Here is a 20,715-nt window from a genome sequence, read left to right on the forward strand (position 1 = left end):
TAAAAACCTGGGCCGTAAAAATAGGGCATGAAAGGTATTTTACAAAGCTGCTAGTTGGTTTATTTCCAGGAGGAAAAAGTGAACTTGTCATTAGAGTCCTGCTTTCACGATCAAGGGCAACCTGAACAAGAGCCTGGCTGCGTGATTCAACAAAGGTATAGGCAGCGCTTCAGAATAAACATGTATGAGGGGCTGCTGAGAAGTCTTTGGCTTTGTGATCTTTTTTTGTTTCTCTGGTAACGAATGTTGCAACACATGAAAGCCTTATGTGTCTAATATATGTTTTCATAATTTTGTGTTTGTTGCTTATGGCAACAGTGTTCTACGCACGCGGGAAAACAAAATGGCGGCGTCTAATGCGATATTCACAGCAAGTGAGAGCAGAGGAGGGATAAAATTCTTGTTTCTGCAAGGAAAGTCTGTGAAGGATATTCATGGTGATATGTCGCAGACATTGGTGGATCAGTACTCTTCATATTCCACAGTTAAGAGCTGGGTTGCCAAATTTAAAACGGGCCACTGTTAAGGAACGTCCTGGACGACCGAGAGTGGTTGTTGCTGTTCCGGAGATCCTCAATGCTGTGCACAACCTCATACTGGAGAATCCACGAATTTCAGCTAAAGCAATAGCAGACATTATGAGGATTTCCCGTGAACGTGTTTGTGTCATTATCCATGAACATTTGGACTTGAGGAAGCCATCTGCAAAGTAGGTCCCCATATGTTTGACAACAGATCAGAGAAGCATGCGAGTGAAAACTTCTGTCAGCGTTTCTGGACTGAAAAGAACTTTCTGGATCAACTGGTCACTATGGATGAGACCTGGATTTATTTGTATCACCCTGAAAACAAGGAGACGTCAAAAGTAGAGGCACAGTGGTTCTCCTCGTCCAAAGAAGATCAGGGTGTAAAAATCAGCCACTAAGGTCAGGGCGTCTGTGTTCTGGGATAAGGAGGGCGTGCTGCTAGTGGACTACCTTCAAAAGGATTCCACCATCAATGCAAGGTATTACATTGAACTTTTAGACCAATTGATGGCAGCTCTGAAGGCCAAAAGGTGTGGCAAGTTGTCCAAAGGAATCTTGTTCCTGCAAGACAATGCTTACGCTGCACAAGTGATCATTGCAAAACTGGCAGAGCTGGGCTTTCAGCTGGTTGACCACCCAGCCTATTCACCAGATCTAGCACCCTCCGACTATCATCTGTTTCCAGACCTGAAGAAACACCTCAAGGGTACCAAATTTCACACCATTTCTGATGCCATGGCTGCTATTGATGCCTGGTTTGAGGCACAACCAAAATCCTTTTTTTTGCTAGGCTTACAGAACTTGGAATACCAATGTATGAAATGTGTTGACATCAGTGGAGAGTATGTGGAATAAATGTAAAGTTTCATCATGCTAACTCGTTTCTTTCTGGGTAAAGCCAAAGACTTATCAGCAGCCCTTGGTATCTAAGCTGGCCGGGGACTGTGTGTCCTCGCTGACTAGTCCAACGTGATCCCTTCTGACTCCTCCTTGCTATGCTGTAATTGAGTGACAGGCCTCACCCTATGTGTGTCAGTCAAAGGGATCGAGGCAGGGAGAAGCTGTTGTTTGGCTGAAAGAATTTATAGATATATTCCGTTTAATCCCTTCACCACCCCACCCAGCGATTTTTCGTTTTTTTCCTCCCTTTTTTCCAAGAACCATAACCTTTTTATTTTTCCGTCGTTATAGCCGTGAGAGGCTTGTTTTTTTGTGGGATGAGTTGTCATTTTGAATGACACCATCCATTTTATCATATGATGTGATGTAATGGTAAGCAGGAAAAATATTCCAAGTGCGAAATAGCAAAATAAAAGTGAAATTATACTGAGCCTGATGAAGAGACCTGTGTAGTCTGGAAAGCTGCTATTATTACCATCTTTTCCATTAAAAGGTATCAACCACTGAGGACTCTCTTTTAAACAATTTTTTTTATACTATGACAACATGATATAGAAAAAATCACAGTCACCTATGAACGCCGGCCATGGTCATTCACAGGAGTATTGACAGGATGGACACAGGGTTCATCAGCTGAACCCTGGCTATCATAACATCTCATCGGCATCCCACAACCAGTTTGACTGGACCGTTTCCATTTGCATGTACAGTGCGTGGCCCTTGGTGTGCTACATTTTAATCGTTTATCGTTACTCCCTTTCCTCTTCCCACAATGATGGATTGCTGTGCTAGCCAGAGGTCTGCTGAAAATTCATTTGCTAGTCATGGTGGTTCTGTAGTGAAGACCAGTTGTGGCCGGTCTTCATAGAAGACATTCATTTTTTATTCAAGCAATCAGGTGATTAAAGGTTCAAGTCGCCTACAAGGACCACAAAAAACGGATTTTTGTGTACTCACCATAAAATCGTTTTCTCTTAGCCATCATTGGGGGACACAGGACCATGGACCATGCTGTGTCCCCCAATGAGGCGTCAGAGAAAAACGGATTTTTGTGTACTCACCGTAAAATCGTTTTCTCTTAGCCATTATTGGGGGACACAGGACCATGGACCATGCTGTGTCCCCCAATGAGGCGTCAGAGAAATAAGGTTAACAAAAATGGAAAAAATATTTAAAAAAATAAATTTCTTTGTCGCTCCATTGGGAGACCCAGACAATTGGGTGTATAGCTTCTGCCTCCGGAGGCCACACAAAGTATTACACTTTAAAAGTGTAACCCCTCCCCTCTGCCTATACACCCTCCCGTGCATCACGGGCTCCTCAGTTTTATGCTTTGTGTGGAAGAAGGCACACATCCACTCATGCATTCTCAGATTAGTTATATCGGTTGGAAGAAAAGAGGACCCCCACGGGGCCCCCGGCATGTTCCCTTCTCACCCCACTATGTCGGCGGTGCTGTTAAGGTTGAGGTACCCATTGCGGGTACAAAGGCCGGAGCCTCATGCCGTTTTCCTTCACCATCCCTTAGTGGCTCTGGGAGAAGTGGGATCCTGACCGGTCATCCATTCACTGGGACCGGGCTCCCTCCGCAGCCCCTGTGGGAATCTGCCGGACAGGAGTCTATTCATCCTCAGGGACCGGGCCCTGCATCTATAAGGTACTCTGTGTCCCCATGGGGACTGTGCATGGAGCGCCTTCTTCCCGGACGCTGCAGCAGCTGCTGATTTGTGAAGACCGGCGGACTTCCGCGCCGACCGCACCTGCTTGTCGGCCGCGGTCTTAAATTTAGTCCCCGGCTTCATCGCGGCCTAGTAGCAAAAATCCCGCCCCCGGGCCTGCCTGTCAGGGGTAAGGGCGGGACTGCCGACCTGACGTCGGATGTGAGGGCCGGAGCATCCTGTATGTTTCCTCCCCCCTCACTGATCACTGTGGGGACCCCAGATTCCCGCACTTTTTCTAGCACCGCCCACACACACACACACACTCCGCTTTTTAGCGGTCGGTAAGCCACACCGGTCACCCGGTGCTGGTCCCCCCTAGGGTGCCGGAATAGATACGTATTTATATACATATTTCTGTTCGGTCGGGCTGTATACCCCTTCCCATATACCCTCAGTGATCACTCTCCTAGGAGACAACAGCATGTCGTCCACAAGGAGCAAAGGTGCTAAGGCACAGGGTTTTTTTGCGACCTGCACCTCTTGTGGGGCTATGTTACCTGCGGGTTCCACCTACCCTCACTGTGAGCAATGCTCGACCCCTGTTTCGCTTGCTCAGCCGGAGCCTCGGTCACTAGTGGGCCCCTCGGCTCAGGTAGACGCCCCTGCTCCCCCTGTCCAGGCGGCAGGGACAGAGTTTGCTGCTTTTGCTGAGAAACTCTCTGAGTCACTTTCACAATCCATGGCTCAGTCTATGGACAAATGGTCTGCTAAGATACTATAAGCCTTGCAGTCCAGACCGGTCCTTACACAGGCCCCGGGCACTGTAGGATCATCGCCCCCAGGCCACTCTCGGTCCGCGCCGCAGCGCGCTCCCAGGTTGGGCCCTAGGTCCCACGCGGAGAACTCCTGCCCGGACCACAGTCCCAGACCGGCTAAGCGGGCTCGCTGGGAATCTTCCCCGACTTCTTCACGCTGCTCGGGTTCCCAGCTTGAGGACTCTCTGGAGGACGAGGCGGACGTCGCAGCTCAGGGCTCTGAACCTGACGTTGCCCTCAATCTTGATACACCTGAAGGGGACGCCTTAGTAAATGATCTTATCTCGTCCATCAATCAGGTGTTAGATCTGTCTCCCCCGCCTCCTACTGTGGAGGAGTCAGCTTCTCAGCAGGAGAAACACCAGTTTCGGTTCCCCAAACGTACACGGAGTGCGTTTTTCGATCACTCTAACTTCAGAGATGCTGTCCAGAAGCCCAGAGCGGTTCCGGACAAGCGCTTTACTAAGCGCCTTACTGACACACGTTACCCCTTCCCCTCTGATGTAGTTAAGGGTTGGGCTCAGTGTCCCAAGGTGGATCCTCCAGTCTCTAGATTGGCGGCTAGATCTGTGGTATCGGTTGCAGATGGTTCATCGCTAAAGGATGCCACTGACAGGCAGATAGAGCTCCTGGTGAAATCCATCTATGAAGCCACGGGTGCGTCTTTTGCCCCGGCCTTTGCAGCCGTGTGGGCACTCCAAGCTATCTCAGCTTGTCTGGCTGAGATTAATGCAGTCACAAAAAAAAAAAAAAAATAAAAAATAAAAAAATAAATTTTGTATCACTCCACTTTTCCACCATTTAAAATACAGAAATAAAATATAAACATATTTGTTGTCTCCATGTCCGTAAAAGTCTGATCCATCAAAACGCAAAATTAATTAACCGAATTAGTAAAAGACGTAACATCAGAGAAAGATGAAACTTCAGAATGGTTTGTTTTGTCACTGCAAGAGCGTAAAAAATGTAATATAAAGGCACCAAAATGTTAATTTCTTTTTACTCAATCATTGTGCCTCCAATGAGATCTTTATAAAGGACACTTGAGGTTCACATGATCACTGGGACGGGAGGAGGATGCGCTTCCTACACAGTGCTCCGGCATACATCGGGGAGGTAGATGGCTCCAAACCATCTTGGACAGCCGGCTCCCACGCTTCTGCAGCTGACTTTGTAATGACATTCTAAAACTTCATTGTCGAGTCACATGAAGACTGGCCAACAGTTTTAAGCCGTTAGGCGGTCTATAAGTAGATAATTTACTGCCTTATTGTAATTTTTGGCCTTTCTTTTTTTTGTTAGGTAACTGCAGTATTCAAGGTCAAGAGGTGAAGGTATTTAGACCGTATGAGAATATAACATGGATGTGTGGCATTGTAACTCACCAAGACCCCATTACTCGTGTAATAAATGTTACAATAAATGAGGTGGGTATGAGTTTGGATATACTTCTGAATTATGCTGATTTGTAGTATTCTTTTATACGCTTTGCTTTATATGTATATATTAGATGTGAAGGAAAGGCAATTTAGATATTTAAATAGGAAAGAATCTTTACAGGTCGTCAGGCTGTGGATACCCGAACTCAAGAGGTCGCAAAGACAAATACTATGTCTGCAAAAAGATATCTATATAATTGCTGGTTATAGACATTCTAGCAATAATAACTGTATCTTTGTTTGAGGAAGGTTGAACTTGATGGACCTGTGGGGTTTTTCAGCTATAATTGATGTGATTCGTCAGTTCCATTCCTTTATGAAAGAGTGTGCATGGTTATTCTGTAACACTGTTACACCAGTATGTGTGCAGGTTTTCTGTTATTTCACATCGCTATACTACTTGTGCAGTACAGTTCACCTGCCATTATTTGACTTACATGGTGTCACGAACCACCGGGGGGGTCACTCAGAAATCCCCCGCGCTGGCTACCAGTACGTCACAATCGGGGGGTAACAAGTGGGGGTCACCCCTCCCCTTATACCTCCCGACCGACAGACAGAGCACGTGACGCGCTCTCTAGCGCCCCTCTTATAGTCAGGCCAATTATGGAATTGCCCGACAATAAGCAAGGAGGCCGCTATACTACTTATGCCGATTATTGAAGGGTCCCCCGGTGAGAGTAGGGTATATATTCCCCCGACCTCCGCGGGCGGAATATATAAAACCTCCCCGAATCTCACTGGCCTCCCCACAATAATCCTATGGCACAACTCGCTGCCACCAACCGCTTCACGGTAACTATTAGCCGAACACACAGACGTGGGATTCAAGATCGAGATAACAGAACAGCCAAGATTAATTATATAATTTAATCAGCCTAAAGCACACTAGAAACTACAATATATACAATAGGAGATCTACAGAATATACATATGTCAGAGTACAGTTACAGATAAAGCATGGTTTACAAACAGGCATACACAGTTCCAGCAGTTACCTTGTGCGTCTGGCCACAGGGGGGCACTGTAGACCAGGTTTCTAGGATCCTTCCCACAGATGTTTCCTACACGTGACCCCCAGCGAAAGAACACTGGAAAATGGCCGAAGTAGGGTTATCAACCTGGGCAAATCCAGGTCCCCTCCTACCTTAGTGACTTCAGAGGGAGCACTGCTCCACCCCTGGCTGGAGTTATGGACAATATCCACAACATGGAATATGGGCCATAACTTTGCCTGGGAGCGTCGTAGGCGGACGCCAACGCTCTCATTGTGACAGTTATGAATTTAGCTACAGAACGAGAGGACTCATGACTTGTCTACTAGTTCCCCATTGGCTGATATCACGCCTGGGGTACTTCCTCAATGTCCTACTCCCATAAAAAAGGTGTGCCAGCATCGTCCGCATGCAGAGACACCATTTTTATGGTTGCCATATTTATCGGAAATATGGCTTGCGAGATATGAACCATATTTTCCTGAGTCGTTCTGTCTGGATACTTCCAAGCTTGCTAATTAGATAGCAGCCCCTACCACAGGGTCACGGCAGGGAGTCATCCTGTGTCCATTGTTCCCACATCATCTAAATCTCCATATCACAGGAGATGGCCATGGAGGTGTAAGTGGAACACAGACCAGTTCCTTTGACACCTATCTGCTAAACAAACCGTTTATCCCTGTGGTAAATTTTCTGATTGAAGGAGTTGTGTGAGGGAAAGGGGGGGGTGACACCAGGAGAGGGCTTCCTGACATAACTTGAATATCATGATTTATCGTCATATCTCCGGATTTACCTCACACATGGTATCATTAATGTATTGAAAATCTACAGCATGATACTATATCTGAGTCTCGTCGTCAAAGAGGAAAGTACAGATCATAGTCTAAGGCTATGTGCCCACGGGATTCTGTATCCGCGGATTTTGCCGCGGAAAACCTGCAGCTTTATCTGGATTTTGTAGATAAATCCGCAGGTTTTAGCAAGTACAGACACCCCCATGTTATCCTATGGGACATGGGGAGTGTCTGTGTCCATGCTGCAGTATGTGCGGCTGCAGAATATGCTGCGGATGTCCCACAGCCACACATAACTACATGTCAATTATTCCTGCGGAAATATCTGCGGAAATCCCGGCGCTCCACTATGGAGATAGAGGCCGGGACTTCCGCAGGTAATCCGCATTACTGTGTGCAGGTTTATTGTAGATAATTTGCTGGAATCCTGCAGCAATGTTTAGCTGCGGATTCTGGGGATCAGCTGCGGGGAACCTGCGGACGTACCTGAGGATATATCCACGGGTGCATAGTGTCGTGGGTCACATAGCCTTATTGTATTATGAGGGCTGATACAAGGCTCCACTCAATAGTTTTCAAAAATCATCAGGCAAATCCTTATACAGCTATATCCTTAATTATTTTCATTATTTCTATGCATGGATAAACATTAAAGATGACCTGTCACTTGGTCCAAAAAATAAAAATCTCTGAGTTGCCCTCATTTTGACACTTTTTTCCGTTTTGTGCAGTGTCGCTCCATTGCAGAGGTATTCACATTTGTTGCTTTTGGAGCGAAGTATGGGAAATGTCTGCTTGTAGGTCTACTGGGCATTTGTTCAGTCATGCCGTGTTTTCACGTCTCCCTCCCGAATGCTTGCAATCATGGCATGGCAGCTGATCTAGCCGTCTCAGACACTGTCGAAGCTATGATTGGCAGCATCTGGAGGGGCAAAATTGAATGTCTCCAGGGAAGAAACATCTAGTTTAGTTTGACTCCAAGCAGAGATTTCACATAGTGCGCTCCACAAAAAAACAAATGTGAATATCTCTGCATTAGAGTGACGCAGCGCAAAATGGAAAAGAGCTGCAGAAATAGGTGAGAGCAAGGATTTTTGAAGTTAGGTTGAATTCAATCAACTCTCACTTTCCGGTTTCCATGTAATCAACTGTTATATATATATATATATATATATATATATATATATATATATATATATATTTTAAAAGGCTCGTTGAATAGCAGACATTTGTCAAAAAACCCTAAATTCTGGCAGAGTTTTCTGTACGTTGTGTCCATTTTGCACACGGACCGCAAGGAATATGTAGTCTTTGAAGCAGCTTGGGTGGCTAGCTGTAAGGCCCATACACTATATAAGTGTAAACTAGAGCTTTCTTTGCTCAAGAAATACCGTATTGTTTGTTTTCTTCAGCGCTCTATTGGGAGACCCAGACGATTGGGGTATAGCTACTGCCCTCTGGAGGCCACACAAAGCACTACATTAAAAGTGCAAGGCCCCTCCCCCTCTGGCTATACCCCCCCGTGGTATCACGGGTTCTCCAGTTTTAGCTTTGTGTGCGAAGGAGGTCAGACATTCCATGCATAGCTCCACAGATTTTAGTCAGCAGTAGCTGCTGACTGTTTCGGATGGAAGAAAAGAGGACACATATAGTGTCCCCAGCATGCTCCCTTCTCACCCCTGGATGGTGTTGTAAGGTTGAGGTACCTATTGCTGGTACAGGGCTGGAGCCTGACATGCTGTTTTCCTTCCACATCCCCTTGTAGGGCTCTGTGGAAGTGGGATCCTGCCGGCCTCTCAGCTCTGATGCCGGGCTCCATCCACAGACCCATTAGAACCTGATGGATTCGGAGCAGGAGTACGATCAGGGACAGGGCCCTGCATCTTACAGGTACTCTGTGTCCCCGGCAGGCACAGACACACTCCGGGCTGGCTGGGTGTTATAGTGCGCCGGGGACCGCAACGTGGAGTTGGTGTCCCTACAGATTACTGGGGGATTGTTTGTGTTTGGGAACGCAGCGCCGACCCCCTCTGGACCGGGCGGCGCTGCTGTGACTTGTGGTGCGCCGGGGATCCGCCGTCCGCGCTTTTACGGCGGCGGCGGTTATAACTTTAGTCCCCGGCTTTTTGGGCCTAGGACGCCGGCAGCTCCGTTTCGTTCCCGCCCCCACCCTGTCATTCAGGGTAGGGGAGAGACGCTGTTCGCAAGCAGCGACGAGGGCTGGAGCCTGATTTACATGCTCCAGCCCTCACACTAGGCACAGAGGGAAGCAGGCTTCCCGCTCTTGGCCAGGAACGCCCAGGGCCCGCCCCCCTTCCTCTCTCGAGACGCCGGCAGCCATTACATGCATGCCTGGCTGGAGGAAGGACGCAAGGCTCTGGGAGACCTGGACTAGGGGCTATCTGGCGACCACACACCCGCTTTTTAAGCGGGCGGTAAGCGATTTTTCTGTGCTGGTCCCTCTAGTGCCTCACTGTGTATCAGTGTACTGGATACAGTTATATAGATATTGTATTTCTTGCACTGTGAGGTGCGCTTCTGGCTGCATATCCCAGATCGCTCTGTGGAAGCAGCAACATGTCATCCTCAAAACGCAAGGCGGCCAAGGCAAAAAGGGCTGTGTATACTGCGTGTGCTGCATGTGGGGCTAATCTACCAGCAGGCTCTGATGACCCCCATTGTGTGCAATGCTCCGACCCGGTGCTGCTTCGCCAGCCGGAGTCAGGAGAGGTAGCGACCCAGGCTGAGACGCTTGTAAGTTCTGCCCCGGTGACAGGGACGGACTTTGCAGTTTTTGCAGATAATATGTCTGTATCTATGGCAAAAATCCTTGAGACCTTGCAATCTATGCATGGGGCTCAGTCTCTGGGCACGGCGAGGCCTCTGTCCTCAGGTCCCCCTTACTTGGAATGTATCCAGCCCACAGGGGGGTCCCCGGCTTCACAGGCCGAGGATTATGACTCAGATGATGGCCCCAGCCACCCTAAGCGAGCTCGCTGGGAAAGACCCTCGACGTCTTCACACTGCTCAGGGTCTCAGCGCAATCAGTCTCCCTGTGATGTGTCTGATGAGAGTGATCAGGAATCCACTCCTGGAACCCCTCTCAACCTGGATACCCCGGATGGGGATGCCATGGTAGACGACCTTATCTCAGCCATCAATAGGCTGTTGGATATTTCTCCCCCAGCCCCTTCAGCAGAAGAGGCGGCTGCGGAGCAGGAAAAGTTTCGTTTCCTTTATCCCAAGCGTAAATTGAGTGCTTTGTTAGATCACTCTGACTTCAGAGAATCAATCCAGAAGCACGACGCTCACCCAGAAAGGCGTTTCTCTAAACGATCTAAAGATACGCGTTTCCCTTTCCCCCCTGAGGTGGTCAAGCGCTGGACACAGTGTCCAAAGGTAGACCCCCCGATTTCCAAACTTGCAGCTAGATCCATAGTTGCAGTGGAGGATGGCGCTTCACTTAAAGATGCCAATGACAGACAGATGGACCTTTGGTTAAAATCTGTCTATGAAGCTATAGGCGCGTCGTTTGCTCCGGCATTCGCAGCCGTATGGGCACTCCAGGCTATTTCAGCTGGCTTAGCAAAAGTGGATGCTATCATGCATCCAGCAGTGCCGCAAGTGGCGCACCTTACCACGCAGATGTCGGCGTTTGCGTCTTACGCTATCAATGCGGTCCTAGAATCTACCAGTCGCACCTCAATGGCGTCCGCCAATTCGGTAGTTTTGCGCAGAGCCTTGTGGTTAAAGGACTGGAAAGCAGATGCTGGTTCCAAAAAATGTTTAACCAGTTTGCCTTTGTCTAGAGAGAGACTGTTTGGCGAGCCATTGGCTGACATCATTAAGCAGTCCAAGGGTAAAGACTCCTCTTTACCACAACCCAGAACACCCAAACCTCAGCAGAAAAAGTGGCAGCAGAGGTTTCAGTCCTTTCGAGGTTCGGGCAAGACACCATTTACCTCGTCCAAAGGGACTCAGAGGACGCAAAGAAACTCAGATTCGTGGCGGACTCACACACGCCCCAAGAAAGCAAATGGAGGTACCGCTTCCAAAGCGGCTACCTCATGACTTCCAGCCCCCCCCCTCCGCATCGCCGGTCGGGGGCAGGCTCTCCCGCTTTTCCGGCATTTGGATGTCACAGGTCAAAGACCGGTGGGTGACGGACATTTTGTCTCGCGGGTACAGAATCGAGTTCAATTCTCGTCCTCCAGCTCGGTTCTTCAGAACCTCCCCACGGCCAGACCGAGCAGATGCTCTGCTGCAGGCGGTGGATTCCCTAAAAGCGGAAGGAGTGGTTATCCCAGTCCCTCCTCAGGAACAAGGGCAAGGGTTTTACTCCAATCTCTTTGTGGTTCCAAAAAAGGACGGCTCGTTCCGTCCTGTTCTGGACCTAAAACGGCTCAACAAACATGTGCACGCCAGGAGGTTCCGGATGGAAACCCTCCGCTCTGTCATTGCCTCAATGTCCAGAGGAGACTTCCTTGCCTCAATAGACATCAAAGATGCTTATCTCCACGTGCCAATTGCTACAGAACATCAACGTTTTCTACGTTTTGTGATAGGAGACGACCATTTTCAGTTCGTAGCTCTTCCATTTGGTCTGGCGACAGCCCCACGGGTCTTCACCAAGGTCATGGCGGCGGTGGTAGCAGTCTTGCACTCTCAGGGACACTCGGTGATTCCTTACCTAGACGACTTATTGGTCAAAGCTCCCTCTCAGGAGGCATGCCAACTCAGCCTGAATGCTACGCTGGAGACTCTACAGTCTTTCGGATGGATCATCAACTTTCCAAAGTCGATCCTATCACCGACTCAGTCACTAACGTATCTTGGCATGGAGTTTCATACTCTAGCAGCGATAGTGAAGCTTCCGCTGGACAAGCAGCGGTCACTACAGACAGGGGTGCAATCTCTCCTGCAGGGCCAGTTGCATCCCTTGCGGCGCCTCATGCATTTCCTAGGGAAGATGGTGGCAGCCATGGAAGCAGTTCCCTTTGCGCAGTTTCATCTGCGCCCACTTCAATGGGACATTCTCCGCCAATGGGACGGGAAGTCAACGTCCCTGGACAGGAAAGTCTCGCTTTCCCAGACGGCCAAAGACTCTCTACAATGGTGGCTCCTTCCCACATCATTGTCTCAGGGAAGATCCTTCCTGCCCCCATCCTGGGCAGTAGTCACGACAGATGCGAGTCTGTCAGGGTGGGGAGCAGTATTTCTCCACCACAGGGCTCAGGGGACGTGGACTCCGCAGGAGTCCACCCTTCAGATCAATGTTCTGGAGATCAGAGCAGTGTATCTTGCTCTACTGGCCTTCCAACAGTGGCTGGAAGGAAAGCAGATCCGAATCCAATCGGACAACTCCACAGCGGTGGCATACATCAACCACCAAGGAGGGACGCGCAGTCGGCAAGCCTTCCAAGAAGTCCGGCGCATTCTAATGTGGGTGGAGGACAGAGCATCCACCATATCCGCGGTTCACATCCCAGGCGTAGAAAACTGGGAAGCAGACTTCCTCAGTCGCCAGGGCATGGACGCAGGGGAATGGTCCCTTCACCCGGACGTGTTTCAGGAAATCTGTCGCCGCTGGGGAGTGCCGGACGTCGACCTAATGGCATCCCGGCACAACAACAAGGTCCCGGCATTCATGGCGAGGTCGCGCGATCAAAGAGCTCTGGCGGCAGACGCCTTGGTTCAAGATTGGTCGCAGTTTCAGCTCCCATACGTGTTTCCGCCTCTGGCGCTCTTGCCCAGAGTGCTACGCAAGATCAGATCCGAGTGCAGCCGCGTCATACTCGTCGCTCCAGACTGGCCGAGGAGGTCGTGGTATCCGGATCTGTGGCATCTCACGATCGGTCGACCGTGGTCACTGCCAGACCGACCAGACTTACTGTCCCAAGGGCCGTTTTTCCATCAGAATTCTGCGGCCCTGAACCTGACTGTGTGGCCATTGAGTCCTGGATCCTAGCATCTGCTGGATTATCTCAGGGAGTCATTGCCACAATGAGACAAGCTAGAAAGTCGAATTCGGCTAAGATCTACCACAGAACGTGGAAGATTTTCTTGTCCTGGTGCTCTGCTCAGGGAGTGTCTCCCTGGCCATTTGCATTGCCCAAGTTTCTTTCCTTCCTGCAATCGGGGTTAGAAAAGGGCTTGTCGCTCAGCTCCCTTAAAGGGCAAGTTTCGGCACTATCCGTGTTTTTTCAGAAGCGTCTAGCACGTCTTCCTAAGGTGCGCACGTTCCTGCAGGGGGTCTGTCATATTGTGCCCCCGTACAAGCGACCGTTAGATCCATGGGATCTGAACAGGGTACTAGTTGCTCTCCAGAAGCCGCCCTTCGAGCCTCTGAAGGAAGTTTCCTTTTCTCGGCTGTCGCAGAAAGTGGCGTTTCTTGTTGCAATCACATCGCTTCGGCGAGTGTCTGAGCTGGCAGCTCTGTCATCTAAGGCTCCCTTCCTGGTGTTCCACCAGGACAAGGTTGTGCTGCGCCCCATTCCGGAGTTTCTCCCTAAGGTCGTATCCTCTTTTCATCTTAATCAGGATATTTCCTTGCCTTCTTTTTGCCCTCATCCGGTTCACCGGTATGAAAAGGCCTTACGTTTGCTAGATCTGGTGAGAGCACTCAGAATCTACATTTCCCGCACGGCGCCCATACGCCGTGCCGATGCACTTTTCGTCCTTGTCGCTGGTCCGCGCAAGGGGTTGCAGGCTTCTAAAGCCACCCTGGCTCGATGGATCAAAGAACCAATTCTAGAGGCCTACCGTTCTGCGGGGCTTCCGGTTCCTTCAGGGCTAAAAGCCCACTCCACCAGAGCCGTGGGTGCGTCCTGGGCATTACGTCACCAGGCTTCGGCTCAACAGGTGTGCCAGGCAGCTACCTGGTCCAGTCTGCACACTTTCACCAAGCATTATCAGGTGCATACCTATGCTTCGGCGGATGCCAGCTTAGGTAGAAGAGTCCTGCAGGCGGCAGTGACACCCCCGTAGGGGAGGGCTGTTTTGCAGCTCTAACATGAGGTATTTATTTACCCACCCAGGGACAGCTTTTGGACGTCCCAATCGTCTGGGTCTCCCAATAGAGCGCTGAAGAAGAAGGGAATTTTGTTACTTACCGTAAATTCCTTTTCTTCTAGCTCTTATTGGGAGACCCAGCACCCGCCCTGTTGTCCTTCGGGATGTTTTTTGTTGTTTGCGGGTACACATGTTGTTCATGTTGAACGGTTTTTCAGTTCTCCGATGTTATTCGGAGTTAATTTGTTTAAACCAGTTATTGGCTTCCTCCTTCTTGCTTTGGCACTAAAACTGGAGAACCCGTGATACCACGGGGGGGTATAGCCAGAGGGGGAGGGGCCTTGCACTTTTAATGTAGTGCTTTGTGTGGCCTCCAGAGGGCAGTAGCTATACCCCAATCGTCTGGGTCTCCCAATAAGAGCTAGAAGAAAAGGAATTTACGGTAAGTAACAAAATTCCCTTCTTATAAGACGCACCCCAAATTTAGAGAGGGAAAAAAGGTAAAAAAAAAATGCATTCTGTTTTATAATCCAGTGGTGTCTTACCGGAGGGGGCGGCAGTGGTGGTGGAGCGGGGGGTTACAGGAGGCAGGGACGGTGGTGGAGCAGGGCGATGCAGCAGGCAGTTCAGAGGGGGGGGACCAGATGCTCACTGCGGCGCTGTGCTGGGGTGGCCGGTGCTGCTCTGTGCTGGGGTGGCCGGTGCTGCTCTGTGCTGGGGTGGCCGGTGCTGCTCTGTATTGGGGTGGCCGGTGCTGCTCTGTGCTGGTGCTTGCTGTGGGTGGCGAGGCACTGGCCATTCTGAAAATGTCGGCGGTGCGGACTTCAAAGAAATGATGGCCGAAGTCAGTGCGTGCACAGTTGAGAGCTTGAGCCGAGAGCTCCATCTATTCTGGGCTCCATTATTTGAGGAACTTGCCACCGACATCTTCAGAATGGCCCATGCCTCGCTGCTCGCCTGCCGCACAGAACCTCGCTGCCCACCAAACAGAGCCTCGTTGCCTGCCCGCCTCACAGAACTTTGCTGCCCGCCGCACAGAGCAGCGCCGCCTGCCCACCACACAGAGCAGCGCCACAGAGAGCAGCGTCCGCAGCACAGTGCACAGCATTATCCTCCCTCCTGTGACCCCTCTCCATCACCCCCCGGTAAGCTACATTCGGGAGGAAAAGTGCGTTTTATAATCCGAAAAATACGTTATGTACTTTACACTTCTGGTAGAAATGTGTGGGTTTATTTATTACATATTATTTCTTTGTCGCTCCATTGGGAGACCCAGACAATTGGGTGTATAGCTTCTGCCTTCGGAGGCCACACAAAGTATTACACTTTAAAAAGTGTAACCCCTCCCCTCTGCCTATACACCCTCCCGTGCATCACGGGCTCCTCAGTTTTATGCTTTGTGTGGAAGGAGGCACACATCCACTCATCTTCTCATTTTAGTTTTATCGGTTGGAAGAAAAGTGGGCCCCCACGGGGCCCCCGGCATGTTCCCTTCTCACCCCACTTTGTCGGCGGTGCTGTTAAGGTTGAGGTACCCATTGTGGGTACAAAGGCAGGAGCCTCATGCCGTCTCCTTCACCATCCCTTAGCGGCTCTGGGAGAAGTGGGATCCTCAGCGGTCATCCAGTCACTGGGGGAAGCTGTCGGACAGGAGTCTGTTTATCCTCAGGGACCGGGCCCTGCATCACTAAGGTACTCTGTACCCCATGGGGGATGTGCATGGAGCGCCTACATCCCGGACGCTGCAGCAGCTGCTTATTTGTGACGGCCGGCGGACTTCCGCGCCGACCGCGCCTGTTTGTCGGCCGCGGTATTAAATTTAGTCCCCGGCTTCAATTGCGGCCTAGTTGCAAAACTCCCGCCCCCGGGCCTGTCTATCAGGGATAAGGGCGGGACTGCCGGCCTGACGTCGGCTGTGAGGGCCAGGGCATCCTGTATGTTCCTCCCCCCCTCACTGATCACTGTGGGGACTCCAGATTCCCGCACTTTTTCTAACGCCGCCCCCGGCTTCTCTCCTCCCCTGAGAGCTCCGGCAGCCATTTCTTTGGCATTCTGCCTGTGGAAGTTTTCCTGGACAGAGCTCTGCAACGCTGGGAGACCTAAGGCAGGGAATCTGGAGGACACACACCCCGCTTTTTAGCGGTCGGTAAGCCACAACGGTCACCCGGTGCTGGTCCCCTCAGGGTGCCGGAATAGATACCATATATATTTATATATTTCTGTTCGGTCGGGCTGTATACCCTCCCCATATAACCTCAGTGATCACTCTCCTAGGAGACAACAGCATGTCGTCCACAAGGAGCAAGGGGGCCAAGACACAGGGTTATTTTGCGACCTGTACCTCTTGTGCGGCTAAGTTACCTGCAGGTTCCACCTACCCTCACTGTGAGCAATGCTCAACCCCTGTTTTGCTTCCACAACCAGAGCCTCGGTCACTAGTGGGCCCCTCGGCTCAGGTAGAATCCGTTGCTCTCCCTGTCCAGGCGGCAGGGACAGAGTTTGCAGCTTTTGCTGAAAAACTCTCTGAGTCACTCTCACATTCCATGGCTCAGTCTCTGGACAAATGGTCTGCCAAGCTGCTTGAAGCCTTGCAGTCCAGACCAGTCCCTACACAGGCCCCGGGCCCTGTTGGATCTTCACCCCCAGGCCCCTCTCTGCCCGCGCTGCAGCACGTTCCCAGAGGGGGCCCTAGGTCTCACGTGGAGGACTCCGGCCCGGACCACAGTCCCAGACCGGCTAAGCGGGCACGCTGGGAATCTTCCCCGACTTCTTCACGTTGCTCAGGTTCCCAGCGTGAAGACTCTCTGGAGGACGAGGCGGACGTCGCAGCTCAGGGCTCTGACACTGACGTTGCCCTCAATCTTGATACACCTGACGGGGACGCTATAGTAAATGATCTTATCTCGTCCATCAACCAGGTGTTAGATATCTCTCCCCCACTGCCACCTGTAGAGGAGTCGGCTTCTCAGCAGGAGAAACACCAGTTTCGGTTCCCCAAACGTACACGGAGTGCGTTTTTCGATCACTCTAACTTCAGAGATGCTGTCCAGAAGCCCAGAGCGGTTCCGGACAAGCGCTTTACTAAGCGCCTTACTGACACACGTTACCCCTTCCCTCCTGACGTTGTCAAGGGTTGGGCTCAATGTCCCAAGGTGGATCCCCCAGTCTCTAGATTGGCGGCTAGATCTGTGGTATCTGTTGCAGATGGATCATCGCTAAAGGATGCCACTGACAGGCAGATAGAGCTCCTGATGAAATCCATCTATGAAGCCACGGGCGCGTCCTTTGCCCCGGCCTTTGCAGCCGTGTGGGCACTACAAGCTATCTCAGCTTGTCTGGCTGAGATTAATGCGGTTACACGTAATTCTGCTCCGCAGGTTACGTCTTTGACTTCCCAGGCGTCAGTTTTTTCTTCCTATGCCATGAACGCAGTTTTAGACTCTGCTAGCCGTACAGCGGTGGCATCCGCTAACTCTGTGGCAGTCCGCAGGGCCATGTGGCTGCGCGAATGGAAGGCAGACTCTGCTTCCAAGAGGTTTTTAACCGGTTTGCCGTTTACTGGCGAACGATTGTTTGGCGAACGATTGGATGAGATTATTAAGCAATCTACGGGAAAGGACTCCTCCTTGCCCCAGTCTAAGCCAAAGAGACCTCAGCAACGACAGATACAATCGAGGTTTCGGTCCTTTCGTCCCTCCGCCAAGCCCCAATCCTCTTCGTCCAGCAGGCCGGAGAAGGGCCAGAGAAACTCCTATGCGTGGCGGGCTAAGTCACGCCCCCAAAAGGCCGCAGGAGGCACTGCTTCCAAGGCGGCCTCCTCATGACTCTCGGCATCCCAGAACCGCATCCTCGGTCGGTGGCAGGCTCTCCCGCTTTTGCGACGCCTGGTGGCCACATGTTCAAGACCGATGGGTGAGAGACATTCTGTCTCACGGTTACAGGATAGAGTTCAGCTCTCGTCCTCCGACTCGTTTCTTCAGAACATCTCCGCCCCCCGAGCGAGCCGATGCACTTTTTCAGGCGATGAACGCTCTGAAAACAGGAGGAGTCGTGATCCCTGTTCCCCCCCAGGAACATGGTCGCGGCTTTTACTCCAACTTGTTTGTGGTGCCAAAGAAGGACAGCTCGTTCTGTCCCGTTCTGGACCTCAAACTACTCAACAGACATGTGAGCACCAGACGGTTTCGGATGGAATCTCTCCGCTCTGTCATCGCTTCAATGTCACAAGGAGACTTCCTGGCATCGATCGACATCAAGGATGCTTATCTCCATGTGCCGATCGCACCCGAACATCAACGCTTTTTGCGCTTCGCCATCAGGGACGAACACCTTCAGTTCGTGGCATTGCCTTTCGGCCTGGTGACAGCCCCACGGGTGTTCACCAAGGTCATGGCATCTGTTGTGGCGGTCCTACACTCTCAGGGCCACTCGGTGATTCCCTACTTAGACGATCTCCTGGTCAGGGCACCCTCTCAGTTCGCGTGTCAAAACAGCCTTTCCGTCGCTCTGGCGACTCTCCAGCAGTTCGGTTGGATAATCAACGTCCCAAAATCCCAGTTGACACCGACCCAATCACTGACGTACCTTGGGATGGAGTTTCATACTCAGTCAGCTGTAGTCATGCTACCGCGGGACAAACAGCTTTCTCTGCAGGCAGGAGTGCAATCTCTTCTTCGGGGTCAGTCACACCCCTTGAGGCGCCTCATGCACTTCCTGGGGAAGATGGTGGCAGCGATGGAGGCAGTGCCGTTCGCGCAATTCCATCTGCGGCCACTCCAGTGGGAAATTCTCCGAAAATGGGACAGGAGGTCGACTTCACTCGACAGGAACGTCTCTCTTTCCCTTGCAACCAAGACGTCACTTCAGTGGTGGCTCCTTCCCAACTCTCTGTCGCAGGGGAAATCCTTCCTACCCCCCACCTGGGCTGTGGTCACGACGGACGCGAGCCTGTCAGGGTGGGGGGCGGTTTTTCTCCACCACAGGGCTCAGGGAACCTGGACTCCGATAGAGTCATCCCTTCAGATCAATATTCTGGAGATAAGGGCAGTGTATCTAGCCCTATTGGCCTTTCATCAGTGGCTGGAGGGCAGGCAGATCCGAATCCAGTCGGACAACGCCACGGCCGTCGCTTACATCAACCACCAAGGCGGCACTCGCAGTCGTCAAGCCTTCCAGGAAGTCCGACGAATTCTGCAGTGGGTGGAAGCCACAGCCTCCACGATCTCCGCAGTGTACATCCCGGGCGTAGAAAACTGGGAAGCAGATTTTCTCAGCCGACAGGGCATGGACGCGGGGGAATGGTCTCTTCACCCAGACGTGTTTCGAGAGATCTGTCGCCGCTGGGGGACGCCGGACGTCGATCTCATGGCGTCACGGCACAACAACAAAGTCCCGGCATTCATGGCCCGGTCTCAAGATCACAGAGCTCTGGCGGCGGACGCATTAATTCAGGATTGGTCGCAGTTTCGACTTCCCTATGTGTTTCCTCCTCTGGCGATGCTCCCCAGAGTGTTGCGAAAAATCAGGTCCGACTGTCATCGCGCCATTCTCGTCGTCCCAGATTGGCCGAGGCGGTCGTGGTACCCGGATCTGTGGCATCTCACGGTGGGTCAACCGTGGGCGCTCCCAGACCGCCCAGACTTGCTGTCTCAAGGGCCGTTTTTCCATCTGAATTCTGCGGCCCTCAACCTGACTGTGTGGCCATTGAGTCCTGGCTCCTAGCGTCCTCAGGGTTATCTCAAGATGTCATTGCCACTATGAGACAGGCCAGGAAACCAACGTCCGCCAAGATCTATCACAGGTCTTGGAGGATCTTCTTGTCCTGGTGCTCTGACAACGGTGTTACGCCCTGGCCCTTTGCCTTACCCACTTTTCTTTCATTCCTTCAATCCGGAATGGACAAGGGTTTGTCTCTCGGCTCTCTTAAGGGACAAGTATCGGCGCTTTCCGTATTTTTTCAAAAGCGTCTAGCCAGACTTCCGCAGGTCCGCACGTTCATGCAGGGAGTTTGCCACATAGTCCCACCTTACAAGCGTCCGCTGGAACCCTGGGACCTCAATAGGGTGCTAACGGCTCTTCAGAAGCCACCTTTCGAGCCGCTGCGGGAAGTTTCTCTATCACGTCTTTCGCAAAAGGTGGCATTTCTAGTGGCAGTTACATCGCTCCGTAGAGTGTCGGAACTGGCAGCGCTGTCATGCAAAGCCCCCTTCCTGGTTTTTCACCAGGATAAGGTGGTTCTACGTCCGGTACCGGAATTTCTCCCTAAGGTGGTATCCCCTTTTCATCTCAATCAGGATATCTCCTTACCTTCATTTTACCCTCATCCAGTTCACCAATGTGAAAAGGATTTGCACTCATTAGATTTAGTGAGAGCACTCCGGCTCTACGTGTCTCGCACGGCGCCCCTGCGCCGCTCAGATGCCCTTTTTGTCCTTATCGCTGGCCAGCGTAAGGGTTCGCAGGCTTCCAAGTCAACCTTGGCTCGATGGATCAAGGAACCGATTCTTGAATCCTACCGTTCTTCGGGGCTTCCACTTCCTTCAGGGTTGAAAGCCCATTCTACCAGAGCCG

The 20,715-nt window shown here is 51.3% G+C and overlaps 1 protein-coding gene across 1 annotated transcript in view; it reads left to right on the plus strand.

Annotated features, from left to right (window-relative positions):
• Positions 1-20,715, plus strand: part of KDM3B (lysine demethylase 3B) — a 158,605-nt gene that overhangs the window by 24,763 nt on the left and 113,127 nt on the right. The window contains exon 5 of the mRNA XM_075344677.1: positions 5,206-5,330. Within this exon, the coding sequence (XP_075200792.1) occupies positions 5,206-5,330 (125 nt within the window). The remainder of the gene's footprint in view (positions 1-5,205; positions 5,331-20,715) is intronic.

The sequence above is a fragment of the Anomaloglossus baeobatrachus genome, chromosome 4, assembly GCF_048569485.1.
Source record: "Anomaloglossus baeobatrachus isolate aAnoBae1 chromosome 4, aAnoBae1.hap1, whole genome shotgun sequence".
In the NCBI taxonomy this organism is placed as follows: Eukaryota; Metazoa; Chordata; class Amphibia; order Anura; family Aromobatidae; genus Anomaloglossus; species Anomaloglossus baeobatrachus.